Here is a 17,533-nt window from a genome sequence, read left to right as displayed (position 1 = left end):
GTTGCAGGGTCCCTTTAATGCAAGGCATGTCGACTTGACCAAAGTGACACTATGAATAAACCTCAGTTAAGAATTCAGTAAGTTCAATTTAACAAGATTTCATTGTACACTGCGTAATTCACATGCAGTAGCACTCCCACAACAGTGCGCTCAATGCAATAGAATGCTGCTGTCCACATGTCTTGCAGAGAACACAGACTAATGTTTCTCCTTTATCTAACCTTGCAGCTGTTCTGAGTGCTGTACTATCAGCGTCAATTTAAACGCGAACAAGCCAATTGAAACGCGAACAGCTAAACTCGCAGATATTATACTAGGGAGGCAAAATACATGAGCAGTTGATTTCCCCATCGAAGCCGAAAAGACCGCTCTTCTGAAATGTTAATAGGCCACGCCTGTATTTCACCTCCAACCGCTAATATGCTTGATTTTTTGTGCTCGCCTTTCAGGTGTTTTGTTCGCATTTCATTTGACGCTGATAGTACATTTGTTACCTCTAGGTGCCTCATGATCTCTCTGCAACAGGGATCACTAACTTGATTTCCATTTATACTGCTCACTAACAGCTCAAAGAAACTGGTTATTTTCTTATTGATGGTGTCACTATTGATTGATCAGTAATACCAGCAGTCTTTCTTGTTCCTCCTCTACAATTCATGCCTCTCCACTTGAAAACTTTCTGCAGAGAAGCAATGCCTTATCTGCGATGTCAGGGCAAAGAACTGCAAGGCTACGCCACTAGGTAAATTCTGTGACTTTCACAGTTATGGTCCAAGAAAAAGACAAAACAATCCGGCATACTGGCATCAGCAATGCAATTACACGTGCATGAAAAACACTACCAAGAAGTCATGCTTCTGACAAATTCCCCACTCACAGCCAGCTTCTTGACCTCAAAGGAGTGGAGAGTGGCCGAGCACACCATCATCTGGTGAGGAAAAAAAACCAAGAAAGTCTGGTTAGGCCTAAGCCTGTGTCGCAGGCGTTATCCGTCATGTACACAATGATGGACGATAGGGAAGCTGATCAAAGGCCAAACTGCCACGGCATAAAAAGTGCATTGCAAACTGAAACCTCACTAAAACCTACATCATGGGACCGCAGAAAAGCTGCGTGCAAAGTGGCAGTACTCCCTAGCCGTACTCCTTTAAGTGGTAAAAGACGAGATACCCACAGTATTCTACGAAGGAAGGCACACACAGAAGATTTTATTCCCGCAGAACCAGATAAATCATTTTTTATGTGTGCCGTCAAGGCAGCTCACAGCTACTAGTGCATCCTAGTGCATCCCCGAAGCCACTTCAGCTCGATTCCAGCTGCCCTACCGAGTCCCGTATTGGGGCGAACAGGCGAAGCATGTCTACCACACACACAGTTTCTCCGACGGTAAGGCCTGGGCTGTATTCGGCTTCTTAATCGGCATCACTTGCATTGGATGTCATCTCACCAATGACTGAGGCAACACGCCACTACTGGATCAGCACGTGGTCAACACTCAGAATTTTGCCTTTATGCAAAGACGTGTGGGGTAGTCATGTCGCTTGGGAAGCACTAGACGTAGGAAGCATGCGATCCATAATGACACCAATAATGAAAAAATGCAATAAGATGGGGCCGAATCACGGATGTGCAGTGAAGCCAGTCAGCCAGCAATGTAGAGATAGTGGCTATGATGAATCGAGGAAAATGAAAATTTGTTGCAGCCAGCCTAAACTGTGGAGCCAATGCGCCACGGAGAAGCTGAACCACGTGACAACAGCAAGTAGTAATAAACAACAATAAGGGCATATCCATGTGGCTTGGACCATGACCACCGTGACAAGCGTGGGTATGGCGCCTATGAACAGGCTGATGGCGGGGGTACACTGGCACTGGCGATGATTTGTTTGTTTGTTTGTTTATTTGGGTTTAACGTCCCGAAGCCACTCAGCCTATGAGGGACGCCGTAGTGAAGGGCTCCGGAAATTTCGACCACCTGGGGTTCTTTAACGTGCACTGACATCGCACAGCACACGGGCCTCTAGAATTTCGCCTTCATCGAAATTTGGCCGCCGCGGCCGGCATCGAACCCGCGTCTTTCGGGTCAGCAGCTGAGCGCCGTAACCACTGAGTCACCGCGGCGGGGGCACTGGCGATGAGAGGAGGGTGCTTTCTCTATGCTGATATTAGCAGCTGCAAATGTGCTCATTGTATGCTGCGCTGTATCGTATAAATGCATCACTGTGATCTACATGTTAAGGCACCGGTGATGTTTCCTCACAATATGTTGCGTAGCTCATGACTTCTTTGAGATATCTTTTCAGCCTCGTATGCAATGATAGGTACATGCTAACCATGAGTCAAGTCGCTACAAGCCACTAAGTAGTAAGATGGCATCAAATCATGCAGTTTAATCGAAGCTGAGTCAAGGATTTCACGTGACTACATCCTAAGCAGCACTGTTGCTAAAGTGAGTATGCCTTAAATGAGTTTTACTGTATTCACCTTTTGTTTTGTGTGAACGTATTGAGCAAGCAATATCAAAAATAACAATAGGTTTGTCTCTATAGCCAGCCAGATTTGTCCTACCGCATCAAACCCGAAAACATTCAAGTGGGATTATAGGTTTAAAGTAAAAAAACTCGGGAAAAAAAAAACAAAACAAATTATGCTCTTCACTCATGCTACAGCATGTTAAAGGGTTTTAACTTACGCAATGCTTAAAACTGCACATGACACTATCACGAATCTGTTTTGTAGCAAAATGAAGCTTCGGGCTAGTTCGTATTGCATTTTCCAAAGAGACTTAGTGCGGAAACACACGATGAAGAAAGACAGGACAGGATAAGCACTGAGTGAGTGATGGTTTTATTTCAAGATCACACTCGAAGAAAACACCGCGTCATGTGCTTCCACACTCTAAGTCTCGTTGAAGAATCTGTTTCAGTACTAGGCATGCTCAGAAACCATTTACATTCCGCAATGTCAGGTGGCATTTTCTTGAACTGCCCCATAAACTAGAAAGTACAATGCTATGTGTTGCACTTGAACAAGCCTTTCAGTGCATTGCCTCTTTTCGTTCCATTAAGAAAGGTAGGAAGTGTCATTGAAGAGAGAGCGAGCTTTGGAGATCCCAGAAGTGCCTTCAAGAGCCATAAAGGGGGCTAAGGACCCCTACTAGATAACAGCTGCCCTGAGAGACACGTGATAATGTTAACACACATCACACATTCCGAATTATCACCCAAAAACTCTGTTTTGTGTCCTTAGCCTCGTTACTGTGCTAGTCCGGCCATTAATTTGACACATCAGACAGCCACACAAGCAGAGACAACAACGATTTCGAATCCAAAACTGATGCCGTCGTCACGAGCCTATTTGATAAGCACACCTTACCTGCAGACGACGCCCGTCAGCCGTAAACTGGGGTATCTGCTTGTGAATCCGGTTGATCAGGTCGCCATTCCCTTGGTTCAGGAGACCATCCTGCAGGCAATGAGTGACACAGAAAGCAAAAGCTAACACTATCGCTTTTTATTCAATGTTGACAAACAACCTCACACTGTCCTCTGCAAGAGGAATCATACAGCAACACAGCCTAAGGTAACAGCCAGCTGAGAAAGTCTACAATAGTACGGCAGGTCTAGAAACCAAGCGCATGACAAACAACCTGAACATAGGGCACAACACTGAAGCACTGCAGTATTGTTGGTACAGATGCATTTCACCAACGCATGCTGTTCTCTTCACAGGTTTTTCAAAAAAGCAAGGTGCATTGTCCCAGTTATGTTTAATAACGACCTTGAACAGTCCTACCCCTCGTATTACACTGGGAAGATTACGTGACAGCCCTTAACTGCACCGATTCCTTGCTAATTACAGTCAGGCAGTCCCCTGTAATAGAAAGCACGCACTTACCGCCTCGTCGAGGACGAAGAACCGCACCTGGAGGGGGCAAGACAAACAAAGGTGAATTTACTGAACGCCTCTGTTCCGGCGAGATTCTTTCAACTAAACAAAGCTTTTCGATAAAGAAGTTTTTTTTCTGCTTTGACGCTTTACTATATTTATTCTCTCTAATGGATAACCAATACACGCTGAACACCAGGAACCGGCACCCAGACCTGTCTCAGCACAATTTGACCCTGACATTTCAGGCAGCACCTCAAACTAAGTTAAACGCGAAATAAAACTGTTCGCAACAGCCACACACATTTAAACAGAGGAGTCAAACACATTATCCACAGCCTGAGTCAACGTATTCAAAGCATATATTGCTACATTACATTACAGGGGCCACTAAAAGCAGCTTACCTGGGTGAGGCTCAGCTCTCCCGTTGCTATCAGGTCTTCGAGACGACCGGGTGTTCCCACAATTATGTCCACCTGGAGCGCAGCAGCAAGATGTAAGTTAGAACAAAGCGACTTGCACGGAGTCAACGGTCTCGGAAAAGCACTTTGCTTGATAGAATCGCTCATATCATACCCCATTCCTCAGAGCTTCAACCTGCTCTTTCACAGGGACTCCTCCAATAATAAGCAGCTCCCTGCAGCAACAAGAAAGAGTGCAAGTTAAGATCAGTTGACCTGCTTGCAGGCTTCATGCAGTCGTAGATATTCTCATCATCATCATCATCAGCCTGACTACGCCCACTGCAGGGCAAAGGCCTCTCCCATGTCTCCCCAATCAACCCTGTCCTTCGTCAGTTGTGGCCACCGCATTCCCGCAAACTTCTTAATCTCATCCGCCTACCTAACTTTCTGCTGCCCCCTACTATGCTTGCCTTCTCTTGGTATCCACTCCGTTACCCTTAAGGACCAGCGGTTATCTTGCCTTCACATTACATGCCCTGCCCAAGCCCACTTCATCCTCTTGATTTCGACTAGGTTGTCATTAAACCGGGTTTGTACACCGCACTAGAGAACGATCATGACAGACTAATCCGGCTTCACTTCGGAGTAGTGTGCCCCTCTAAGGGTCAAGCTGTCGAATTTGACAAAAGAATATGTAGGCATAATACTTGTGTTCTATGAAGAGCAACATGTTTAGGTGGTTACTGTGACAACATGTGCACCTGTGAGGCACTGGCATGTGTGTTTAGCTTTTTCTCGTCATCTTACTGAAGGCCTCCAAAGCCATGTTTGGGGCAAAGCCCACTTAACGATTTATGCGAGGGGCTTAACTTAAGGCGATGATCACTTCTATTGGCTCGAAGCAGGAAAAAAAAAATATTTAATTATTAATATTAATCGAATTGCAACGAGTGGGGAGACTTTTCACTTGCATTATTAGTGACAAAAAAAAAAGTAGCGTTACACTTGAGTAAATACATCAGCCACAGCCTGACGACAAAGATGAACTGCAGGTGGAAAGTGAGCAAGGCAGAAAGCGAGCACCACGTTTTGGAAAACGGACCTAAATAAGTGAAGAAGAAAACGGCCAACGACTACTGGACTTCTATGCAGTATATTACAGTAGCCAATTTGCAGCTGAAAGAGCCACAAAAACAGAACATTCCACAGGCAGCCGAACAAAGCTACCAGTGGTATTCTGTCCTTTTGACTTGACATGCCACTCCCATCCTCGTACCCAACTTTCTTTTCACAAAAACACCTCTTTGTTTCACGTTTCAGAAAATGCACTAATATTTCCTAGCAATATCCTCGGTCCAAAATGCAGTTAGCCTTCCTTATTTCCATCACTCTAAAAGCCCTGCATTTTGTCGAAACGCCCAAAGTTTTAATCCCCAACCCTCGTCTAAAGAGACAACAGCAGTATGGGGCACTACAGAAGTATGGGCAAAGGAAACAAAGCGAGGGAATTCCTCACCTGACGACCGGATCTTTCAGGTGCTTCTTGAAGCTTGTGATGCACTTCAGAGTCTGCTCAGCCAACTCCCGAGAGGGCTGCGTGGAATGTCAGAGAGAAACTAAAGGCGCACTTAAGACTCCTCATATGCGGAAAATTCGAAAGCATTTCGAGTTACGTTGCCTCCTTTGTTACTTAGTTGTGTAATTAACAATTAGTGTTAATTGCTTAATTACGAAATTAACCAATTAAATTATTAGATTATCAATTATTAATTTCAATGCAATCAGTGTATTGCATTGATTGCAAGTGAATTGATTGATTCACTTATCATTTCTATAATTGTTAATCAATTGACTTATTCCTTAGTTTTATTTGATCAATTCTGGGTGAATTACAAGCAATTTGTCAAATCTGTAAATTACTCAGAATAATTAGAAAATTATTTGCCTTATTATTTAATAAATTGCTTTATTTAATAATTTGGTCATTTAAACTTTCCATTCAATCATTATTAATATTACAAACACTCTTACTGGATCATTGGTGACAAGTCCTGTCCATGCCACTCATGAGGCAAGAAATGTTTTGCATTAAAAAAGTAGCATGGTATTACCAAGATCTCTGCGAGCCTAATCAGGAAAACAAAGCCTACAACAACCATATGCAAGAGTGCGCAGAGACCACAAGGCATTGAGGAGCAGTGGCCTACCTCAATTATTATGGCCTGCGGAGCATTCTTCACACTCTTGGGGGCACCCACAGAGGCTCCTAAGGAAAAAAAAAATTAAAAAATTACGAGCAACAGCTTGGTTATGCCGATTAGCTGTTTCCTGGCAAAACTCGACTATGGTATGTTTCGATTACACAACCAATTTTTGTTCACTATGAATCCCCATTCAAGATAGTCTCATCTGATTTATTGCAAAAATGACACATTATGTTCCCCTCATTCATCATAATTCCTAAGTATTTTCTGATAATCGTTTTATTTTCTGAGTCGTACATTGGCTGAAACTAGCAGTAACACTGACACTAAACGTGAGTTCTTGACGAGTCCTCGGAAGCTTGTATTGTTATGTACCAAACTGCTAGCTTCTTGCCAAGCAAGATATCAAGAGAGGCTTTTGGAAAAATTCCATTGGCGTCCCACAACAACACAATAAACAGTAACTGAACAAATGAACAGATCTCATGCCGTGCTAATTCACTAAGCAAACAAGAAATGCCTAACCTGCATTTATCCACCCTAGTTTGCACGACCGAGATTTAACAGTGTTTGAACACATTAAAGCCCATTTGGAAGAGGAAGGATGCCACCCCGCAAAATGCAACGAAACCAACCTGTGACTGTCGACTCAACGATGCACTCTTTTTCTGCCTTTGAAATTGCCACGTAACCATCCTGGGAACAAAGTCAAAAACTCCAAATTAGCAATGCCCCATGAAGACAAGGGCTGGGAAAATGATGACTAAGATCAGCTAAAGGCCATCAAGTACTAATTATAAAGTAAACATTTATTAAGGAACTTATTCGACCCATCTATTTAATAACCAGCCATGTGTACAGCATACACACCAAACGAAAGTCGAAAACCTTTTCTAGCATGTACTAGACTCAACTACTCTTGCGTGCCTAGCACGTACAGCCTCTCATTTAGGAAGTTCTTGCCAAGCTTCCTTTCCCTGTAAGCTAAAAAAATAAAAGAAAATTGTATCCAAGAAATTTACCATGTACCACTAAGTTATGAAGCCTTTCTTCTAATAGTTGTTCCTATATCGCCCTGAATTTCAGTGTGCCTGATTACTCTGCCAAAAAATGAATACACCCATATGCACACATCATGAAGTTCAGCAATCGTCAAGTCGGCGCATGTTTCCACTATGGCTGCATGTTTATTTGCCAAAGAAATACTTCAAAGCTATGGAGTGAAAATTTGACCTGAAAGACCCTGAAAGATAAGCAACTGTTAAATCTCACACCAATTTCTAGCCACCCAGCAGATGCGTAAGAGAAACTGACTTTGCTTGGCTCGCCAATGCCAAGTTGCTGTGCATGACGTTGAACAAACTGCGCCCTATGGCAGCACAAATGTGGTTGTCTTCCATTCTTCTTTAGGCAAGCCCCATAAATATACTATCGACAAGCAAAATTCAAACACAGCAAAAAAATCCCAATTCAAAAAGCCACTACTGCTTTGGCAAGTTTGAGCTCACATTTTCATTCACTTCCTTCTATCACGCCAGCAAAAATGGGAGAGCTTCTCAATTCTTTGGTCAGCTTCTCCGCAATACACTCTGCCTAGTAACAGGCAGCTTCCCAAGCATAAAATACAAGCGCAGTTTGCAAGCTTTTTCAACATAAGGTATGTCGCCATGGTTGCATTATTACCAGGCTGATGTATCATACGTTCAAAACTGCAGAAACTGCATTTTAATTTTGTGCTTGGAAAACTGCTCTTTCCGTCATTACTGGGGCAAAGTGCATTGTGGAGAAGTCGACTAAAGAATTGAGAAGCTCACCCACAGCAGCACACACATGCTTCGTCGTTCTACAATGGCACGTTTTTCCCTGTCACACACACTTGAAAAGCAGTATGCATAGCCAGCTAGGTGTTGTGGTGTCCACATTCCATTCTATACTCATAGAGCACACAACGGAAATCGTCGATACTCACGGATGGCGGGTGCTCGAAAGGGGTGTCACCAAAGTTGAACTGCATCTCTGCATTCTGAAGGCAGAAAGGCAGAGCACAGAGAAGAAAAGATCCACCATTAGCCACCATGAAAGAACCATGGAACGTGCTCCAGAAAAACTACAGAGTTTGTAAACAATCTTTCGATTACAGAAGGCCTTCCTTGTCGTGTTTGCCACCCCAACAAATACAAATAGCTGCCTCCTGTCGGCTATTTAGCCCCCCCCCCCCCCCCCCCCCCCCCCCAAAGACTGACACTTCTGCGCAGTTACTTTCCCTCTGCAAATGAGAACGGCAACTTGTTTTCCCGGTGCCACTTGCCTGTTGTCATTTGTGTAGGTTTTTATTTGGCCTACACCGAAATCTTTGCGAGGTTTCTTTTTAGTGCTCTTACTAGGCCTGCAACTACCACATTTACATGATTGTATGTCAACTCGAATGTAAGCGCGTAGAATAGCCGAATGCTACCGCACAGAGCAGTAGAGCAAACATAAAATTGCAACCATGCTGTAGAATCCCTGAAAATTGAAAAAATCGGTCGACTTACTACAATCATGTAAATATGCTAGGTATTGACCCAGTGCATAGGTGATCACAACAACACGATGGCACTTCTTCAGTACTATGTACCTGTCGATTTTCTACTTAAGGGGGGACACTGGTCTTGAAATTGAAGTTATGAAATTTTCAGGGCACATGTATTTTTGTGCGCTGATTCTAGATATGTCATTCAATTTCATGTTAAACAATTCCTTGAGCACTTATGCACTTTTTATGCAAGTATTTTGCGAAGAGTTATGAAAAAAATTTGCTGCAGGAAACTCGCTGACATGTATACCATTGGGTTCTCTTGACACCAAGGAATACAATAAGGGTAAAATTATCATCCTGGCTCTCATAGAACTTGAGTAATAGGGTACTGAAGCTGCCACTTCAGAAACAGGAATACACACTTTCCTTCTCATTTCTGAAATGACAACTTCAAAACTCTATAACTTAAGTTCTATGATAGGCAGGAAGACAATTTTACCCTTTTTGTATTCCTTGGTGTCAAGAGAACCCAATGGCGTACATTTCAGCAAGTTTCCCGCAGCAAATTTTCTTCAAAACTCTTCGCAAAATACTAGCATAAAAAGTGCATAAGTGCTCAAGAAATTGTTTTACATGAAATTAAATGACATATTTAGAATCAGCACACAAAAGTACATACGTATTCCCTGAAGATTTCTTAACTGTGACTTCATTAATAAAATTTTTTTTTTCAAGTGAACGCGCCCCAGTTCCGTGACAGCTCTAGGCCCTTCACTATTACGATGAACCCGGCTGCTTTCCCTACGATAGCAAGATGGCCAAACCCATAGCAATTAGAAAGTGACTGGCTGTGTCAGATGACTGAATTGATTGATAAGTCCTTCCTAGTATAATAATGATTTGCTTTGCCGTAACGAAGAGAGTTAAGAGTGAAGAGATAATGTTTTTACCGTGGATTCTTATACACGCAACAGTGGAATGAAAAAAGTGCTGCTGAAATCAACTTCAAAGACGCAATGAGAAAGTGATCAGCGAAAATGTGAAGTGTACAACCACGTGCATCTTTTTTTTTTTTTTTTGCGCATTCTGTTAAACCTAAGATGTGATTAAACAAGTGAATCAGACTGCGTTAAACAAGGAGCCATCAACTTCAAACAGCCCCAAACTTACAACAGGGGTCACACCGGATAAAATTGCAAGAGCATTCAAAAGGCGTAAAAGAATAAAGCAAGAAGGCATTACATAACAAACTGAAGAAGAAAAAAAAAGAGGGAAACATTCAACAAGAGTGTTGAGGTACCTTTTTTTGTGCCGTAAGCTCAGGCTTAGTAGTAGCAGACATGGTTTGGGAAAAAATAAAGGCCACCTCAGCATGAAAATGCAGAATCCAGCAGACTTGGTGATCATACATAATAAAAAGATATGTCCTGATGATAAGACGATACTATATAAAAAGATAGGTTTTTGTTTGGGGCCCAAACCAAAACCTGAACAGACGCTGAAACAGATTTGCAGAACATCACCACACTCACACCACAGTAAAAGCTCATTAATTCGAAAGCTGTTAATCCGAACACCCCGATGATTATGAACTACTGATGCGGTTCAGGCCAATGCCCATGTAAGTGTAGGCCCTCGCACACTCACTAATTCGGGTGCCACGGGTCTCGCACTGGTTAATTTCAATGGGATCTCAAAGGAAAGCTGCGCCCAGGCATGACCGGCTGGCAAGTGATTGTCAATATTATCAACATCATCAGCCTGACTAAACCCACTACAGAGGGCAAAGGCCTCTCCCATGTCTCTCCAATTAACCCTGTCCTTTGCCAGCTGTGGCCGCCCTGCCTCCCCAAACTTAATCTCATCCGCCCACATAACTTTCTGCCACCCCCTGCTACGCTCGCCTTCTCTTGAAATCCACTCCGTTACCCTTAAGGACCAGCGGTTATCTTGCCTTCGCATTACATGCCCTGCCCAACCACTTTCTTCCTGTTTCTTTCGACTGGGATGTCATTAATCCGCGTTTCTTCCCCCCCCCCCCCCTTCCCTCTTCAGTTAACGTTACACCTATCATTTTCTCTTCCATAGCTCCCTGCGTTGTCCTTAACTTAAGGGGGGACACTGGTCCTGAAAAGAAAATGTTATTAATTTAGTCATAGCTATGAAATTTTCAGGGCACATGTATTTTTGTGCACTGATTCTAGATATGTCATTTAATTTCATGTAAAACAATTCCTTGAGCACTTATGCACTTTTTATGCTAGTATTTTGAGGAGAGTTCTGAAGAAAATTTGCTTCAGGAAACTCGCTGAAATGTATGCCATTGGGTTCTCCTGACACCAAGGAATACAATAAGGGTAAAATTATAATCCTGTCTCTCATAGAACTTGAGTAATAGGGTACTGAAGCTGCCACTTCAGAAACAGGAATATACACACTTTCCTTCTCATTTCTGAAGCGACAACTTCAAAACTCTATAACTTAAGTTCTGTGATAGGCAGGAAGACAATTTCACCCTTACTGCATTCCTTGGTGTCAAGAGAACCCAATGGCATACATTTCAGCGAGTTTCCCGCAGCAAATTTTCTTCAAAACTCTCCTCAAAATACTAGCATAAAAAGTGCATAAGTGCTCAAGGAATTGTTTTACATGAAATTAAATGACATATTTAGAATCAGCACACAAAAATACATATTCCCTGAAGATTTCGTAACTGTGACTTCATTAATAAAATTTTTTTTTTCAAGACCAGTGTCCCCCCTTAAGCTAAACCCTTTTCGTTAGCCTCCACGTTTCTGCGCCATAGGTGAGTACCGGTAAGATACAGCTGTTGTATACTTTTCTCTTGAGGGATATTGGTGAACTGCCATTCATGACAGTCCAAATAGCCCTACTAAAGCCTGAAGACCACGCTGCAGAGTTGCTCTCGCACCTCTGATGTCAGTGCAACGACGGGCGTGACAACGAACGGATGGCCCCATCTCCAAGAACAGTCACACCGCATAGTTTCAGTTTCACATTTCTGAGCTTCGTGCCAGCCCACATCAGCCAGCCAACCGAGCCCAGCTGCATGCATTATCTGGTGCTGATTGGCGTGTTTTGCTAATCTTTTCTATACCCAATTTTTTTTTTTCTTGCTGCTTCGGCGCCCCTGAGCATTTCGGTCCGCTTTGTTCTTTCGTTCTAGTGCTCCAAAACTGTATGCTAATCACGTGCAGTTCGCAGTTTGTACAGTGAAGCCTCCTCGCACGCGACGCTGTCTCTTGTCAGGTGCGTGACGCATAGAAGTGCTGGAGCTCCACTGCTAAAAAACGGTCACTGTCATGTTGTTCTCATCTCAAAAGCAAACAAGTTTTTTACCGTGATGCAAGCGGTTCTTCTTACTTTTTTACAGGGTCATTTGATAATACAAACGTTCGGATAATTAGATCCTATTTTTGGTCCCTTGATGTGCAAATTAACGAGCTTTTACTGCACGCACACAACCAGCGACAAATCCCAAGGAGATGCCAAAAGTAAAAATAATAATAAAGACAGGGCTAGTTGCGAGTAGTAGCAAAGTTTCACCTTCAACACCACAGCAGGGAAGATGGGGCATCGCGTTACGTTTGGTGGAATCTTGAAGGCTTCGTCGAAGACCTTGCCTGTCAGAGAACAAAAAAAAAATGTACATACAATGAGCACTAAAGTAGCAGCATCAGCAAAGTATATTCAACAAAAATTTGTGAACACAAATGAAAACGGATACAGTCAAAAATCCGCGCCTACCACCGCTTTATAGAGCAGAAATCTGGCTACTGCATATCGATGGAAGCGAAATGTAGAAGACGCCCGCGCGCTGTGTGATGTCGATGCACATCTTTAAGCATCCACACCAAGTGTAGAGATGGGTGCTGCACGTTTCATTTCCTCTTGACCAATTATTACTACTGTGTGTGCTTAACAACGAATGAAGATAACAGAACAGCACGCAGCCATTCTACACTGTGTGCGTGCATCCTGCTAGAGCGCGCAAGCTAAACATCGAGCAAGCACTGTGGAGGAAGTGCCACTGGAAAGAAAGGTTTTTCCGTGCTGTACATCACCCTCTGGTGAAGGGGGACTTTGCAACGAAAACTACTTTCGTTTTATGTGCATGAAATATAACCTCATTTGGGACAGACACGTAGCTTTTTATGCTGGTTCCAGAAATGCATTTTATTTTAAGCCAGGTGGTACAGCCATGAAAGGTTATGTGCAAAAAAAAGACGACACAAAGACATGCTTTACAAGTATCAAGCCAACTAGCCCGACAACATCTCTTGCTAGATGGTGAAGTTGTTGAATAATTGCAACTAACACCCTCGTCAAGTAATGCCACAGGGGCACTGAATAATTAATGACTAAGTGAACGAGCTTTTGCGTCAGCATGTTCCCACAGCCCTGTTCAGTGCAATAAAGGTATTGGTTAAGTTTTCTGTATGCCCAGTACTCACTGAAATAAGAGTTCAAACTCCAGCACGCATACTCACATGAAAACATTGCTTCAAACAAATTACGTTCAATAACTATTGCATGTCCACACGGAAAAATCGAGAGCTTTACTGCAGCGCTCAACGTCTCAGGATTCATATGCAACAAACAGAATCATTCTACTCTCTAATGAAATACTGAAGAGATGAGTGATATCCATCATAGAAAAATTGAAACATGGGAAAATCAACTGGGGGGACACTGGTCTTGAAAAGAAAATTTTTTAAATTTAGTCATAGTTATGAAATTTTCAGGGCACATGTATTTTTGTGCGCTGATTCTAGATATGTCATTTAATTTCATGCAAAATGATTCCTAGAGCACTTATGCACTTTTTATGCAAGTATTTTGCGGAGAGTTTTGCAGAAAATTTGCTGCAGGAAACTCGATGAAATGTATGCCATTGGGTTCTCCTGACACCAAGGAATGCAATAAGGGTAAAATTATCATCCTGTCTCTCATAGAACTTGAGTAATAGGGTACTGAAGCTGCCACTTCAGAAACAGGAATACACACTTTCCTTCTCATTTCTGAAGAGACAACTTCAAAACTCTATAATTTAAGTTCTATGATAGGCAGGAAGACAATTTCACCCTTATTGCATTCCTTGGTGTCAGGAGAGCCCAGTGGCATACATTTCGGTGAGTTTCCCGCAGCATATTTTCTTCAAAACTCTCCGCAAAATACTAGCCTAAAAAGTGCATAAGTGCTCAAGGAATTGTTTTACATGACATTAAATGACATATCTAGAATCAGAGCACAAAAATACATGTGCCCTGAAGATTTCGTAACTGTGACTTCATTAATAAAATTTTTTTTTTCAAGACCAGTGTCCCCCCTTAAAGTTAATTCCCTCATTTGCCTCGTTTATCGCCTCGTTCGCATGCTTTTGCTTTGTCAGAGAAATGCAGCATTGCAACCGAGGGAACCATTGGTCTCCTAAACTCTTCTCTTCATGGTGATATACTAAGATGGCGAGGTTCCCTCATTGTACACTAGTGGGATTCGCGATGCGTCAAGACCATCAGAAGAGCATTTTGCTCACAATTTTCGATGGCCACACATAAAAAAGAAACAATACTTTCAAAGCAAGGTACTGCATATTTCACTCTAATCTTTCGTTCTGAGACAGCTGAAGACCAGAGCTGCATGAAAAAAATAGAGAAAAAATTTTGACCAAATTGGTCATTTTATTATTAGCCCCGTCCCCCCTTTAAGCACTTTCCTTACCACGGAAAAAATGGCTGCGTTTTGCAAGTTTTTGTAAAATTTTTTGGGCCCAAGAACTATGAGGTTTAAAATTTAATGCAATACAAAAAAATAAGCCAATTAAACACAATTTGTAAAAAATATGAGCTTCGTTAAGTGTTCCATGCCTTACTATCAAATTTTATTTGCGAAATCGTGATTTTTCAGATAAAATCTGAGCAACACTTGTGAAGATATCCTTGTACTAAAAAAGAAAAGAAAAGAACATTAAAGAAACTTTCGGTAGACAAAAATATCTGCCTCTCCAATAGCAAACATTCCTGAAAAAAAAAAAAATCTAAGTTCTAGCTTGTACAATATTCTGGCTAAAAAACAACTACTTTAAGCCGTACAGCCGGGCATGCCATTGGGAGCAACGGTCGGGAAACTCTACAAATGAGACAAATAACATAGGCACCATCAATATGCTTTTCAAAACAGCCACCGAGTGCAGCAAAGCGGGCCCAAAAAAGAAACTAACCAAGGCACTGCCATCAATATTCTGGGCTGGACCCTCAGGTCTTCACCCTCGTAACTAAGTAGGATCATCAGGCTTCAGACCTCAGAGCCACTGCTATCTAAATTGTCGATATTCAACTACCAAGTAATGTGAGGGCTACCAGTACCAGAAGAACTTGACGTACCGTAAAAACCCACGTATAATACGAACCCGAATATAATACGAGGGGAAGTTTTAGAGACGCGAAATGGGAAAAAAAAAGTTTTACCCTCATATAACACGAGTGACACACGAGTACGCACTCCACTTCAATCACTTTCTTCTTCAGTAGCGCTTTCTTCGGACATTTCTCTGTCCGACAAATCATCCCAAATGTACTCATCTTCCGTGCCATGCCATCGAGGGCGTTCGAGATGCCGCGCTTCTTAAGCCCGTTTCGGCTGCCCGGTTGGCGTCACTGCAGGCTCGCCTGAGTGCATCCACTCTGCGTAGCACCGCTTGACTGCGTCCTTGAATGGTTTGTTTACACAACCACCAAGCGGCCGCGAAAGCTTCGTCGCGTTCTGCTGCACGCGAAAAGGGCTTCTTTCTGTCGTGGCCATCCACGAATGCCTCCTTCGACAACAGAAAACTGCCTCCCGGCTGCACCGTTGCCGATGTTCTCCGCAGCTAAAATCACTTTTCGCTTGAAAGCAGCCGAGTACGGTTTTCGAGACCCTGAAATCATGCTCCCCAAAACAATATCCACTTCGCGAAGCGTGCCTTACATGCGAGCATGTGCGTTGTCAACAGGCATACGGCACACCGCGATCCCCCCGCCGCACCCAACGGATCAACAAAAAGAACGGCGTCGAGACGTCGTTATCGAAGCCAAGCCGTAGTCACATGCCAATAGCAAAGCCAAGCTGTAGCCACGCCACAAAAACGAAACCAAAACTTCAAGCAACTTCGACAATTTTTGTTCGGACCCGCAAATAGTACGAAGCGGAAATTTAGGACGCTAATTATGGAAAAAAAACCTCGTATTATACGAGGGTTTTTACGGTACTCATCAGTATTCATTACACCCCATTTTCGCCAAAACAAATGCTCATAAATACAGTTTCTATCCACAGTTTCAGACTGGAATCCCCCCCCCCCAATGAGGTTTTAGAGTTGAACGCTTTCACGGAAATGTTGGAATATCATTTTAGCCACTCGCAAACTGAAACAGAAGTCTGCTTCCAATGTTTTATAGATATTCTGGTTTCTGGTTTCTGGGGTTTAATGTCCCAAAGCGACTAAGGCTATGAGAGACGCCGTAGTGAAGGGCTCCGGAAATTTCGACCACCTGGGGTTCTTTAACGTGCACTGACATCGCACAGTACACGGGTCTCTAGAATTTCTCCTCCAAAGAAATTCCAGCCGCCGCGGCCGGGATCGAACCCGCGTCTTTTGGGTCAGCAGTCGAGTACCATAGCCACTGAGCCACCGCGGCGGTGTTTTATAGATATTGTTTCCCGCTTCATTACTTTTATGTCTATATTGCATTGCAATGTCTCTCCTGCGTGGGCCAGAATGCTGCTTGCAGTATCACTAAATAAAATAATGAATAAAATCAAATGTGGATGTAGCTAAATCACAAGGTTTACCGTGTTTCAGGACACGTGCGACGCTAGCGGAGTCAGGCGTTCTCAACTTCTACGCTCCGCTGTTTTCGTAAGCCACTCAAAAATCACCGCCATATGGAAAAAAAGACAAGCTGAAGAGAAAATTTAGGCTGTGGTTTTCTAGCTTCAAATTAACAGCACGTTCAAGAGAGGTGCGGAGGCATTTTAAATTTGCATTTACACGAATCATTAGTTGGGCTAACGATGGTAAATGGGCGCTGTATGGAACGAGTTAAAAACCAACACATATAGTAAATGCATTCGAAGAATGCAAGAAACAAAACGCAACTGGGTCTCGAGCATTTCAGAAAGGCTGCATAGACCTGCTGCATAGACCTGCTGCATTTACACACTCCTCCCGATTCTGTGCTGCCTACAACTACACTCTATTTCCTTTGTTATTCAATCCGTTGTGCTAACAAATCTGTACAGTGACATTCATCAGCCAAAGCCCGATGCTATGAGCACAGCAGTTCCAAAGTTGAATGCCGTTATTCCAGTCGGCAAAGCTGCCAAGCAAGGCTGGTAAAATTTGGAGTCTGCGCTCTGCACATATACCATTCTTTGAGAACTTGATGCTGCCATTGTCCAAGTCCAGGTAGCATCCGATCACGTCGTGCATCCCAAAACCCTGCATAGGATAGAGAAA

The 17,533-nt window shown here is 43.0% G+C and overlaps 1 protein-coding gene across 2 annotated transcripts in view; it reads right to left on the bottom strand.

The window, feature by feature from the left end:
- Positions 1-17,533, bottom strand: part of Ddx1 (ATP-dependent RNA helicase Ddx1) — a 50,035-nt gene that overhangs the window by 15,105 nt on the left and 17,397 nt on the right. The window contains exons 9-20 of one of the 2 annotated variants that reach the window (XM_089552559.1): positions 17,443-17,515; positions 12,583-12,659; positions 10,316-10,339; positions 8,467-8,520; positions 7,133-7,193; positions 6,501-6,559; positions 5,810-5,886; positions 4,466-4,526; positions 4,294-4,365; positions 3,898-3,924; positions 3,376-3,465; positions 878-928 (exon numbers count right to left, since the gene is read on the bottom strand). In XM_089552559.1, the coding sequence (XP_089408685.1) occupies positions 878-928; positions 3,376-3,465; positions 3,898-3,924; positions 4,294-4,365; positions 4,466-4,526; positions 5,810-5,886; positions 6,501-6,559; positions 7,133-7,193; positions 8,467-8,520; positions 10,316-10,339; positions 12,583-12,659; positions 17,443-17,515 (726 nt within the window). The remainder of the gene's footprint in view (positions 1-877; positions 929-3,375; positions 3,466-3,897; positions 3,925-4,293; positions 4,366-4,465; positions 4,527-5,809; positions 5,887-6,500; positions 6,560-7,132; positions 7,194-8,466; positions 8,521-10,315; positions 10,340-12,582; positions 12,660-17,442; positions 17,516-17,533) is intronic. The other variant, XM_089552560.1, reaches the window with a different exon arrangement.

The sequence above is a fragment of the Amblyomma mixtum genome, chromosome 7, assembly GCF_055824585.1.
Source record: "Amblyomma mixtum isolate Tamu chromosome 7, ASM5582458v1, whole genome shotgun sequence".
In the NCBI taxonomy this organism is placed as follows: Eukaryota; Metazoa; Arthropoda; class Arachnida; order Ixodida; family Ixodidae; genus Amblyomma; species Amblyomma mixtum.
Note: the sequence above shows the minus strand (reverse complement) of the source record. Positions and strands in the feature narration are given on the sequence as shown.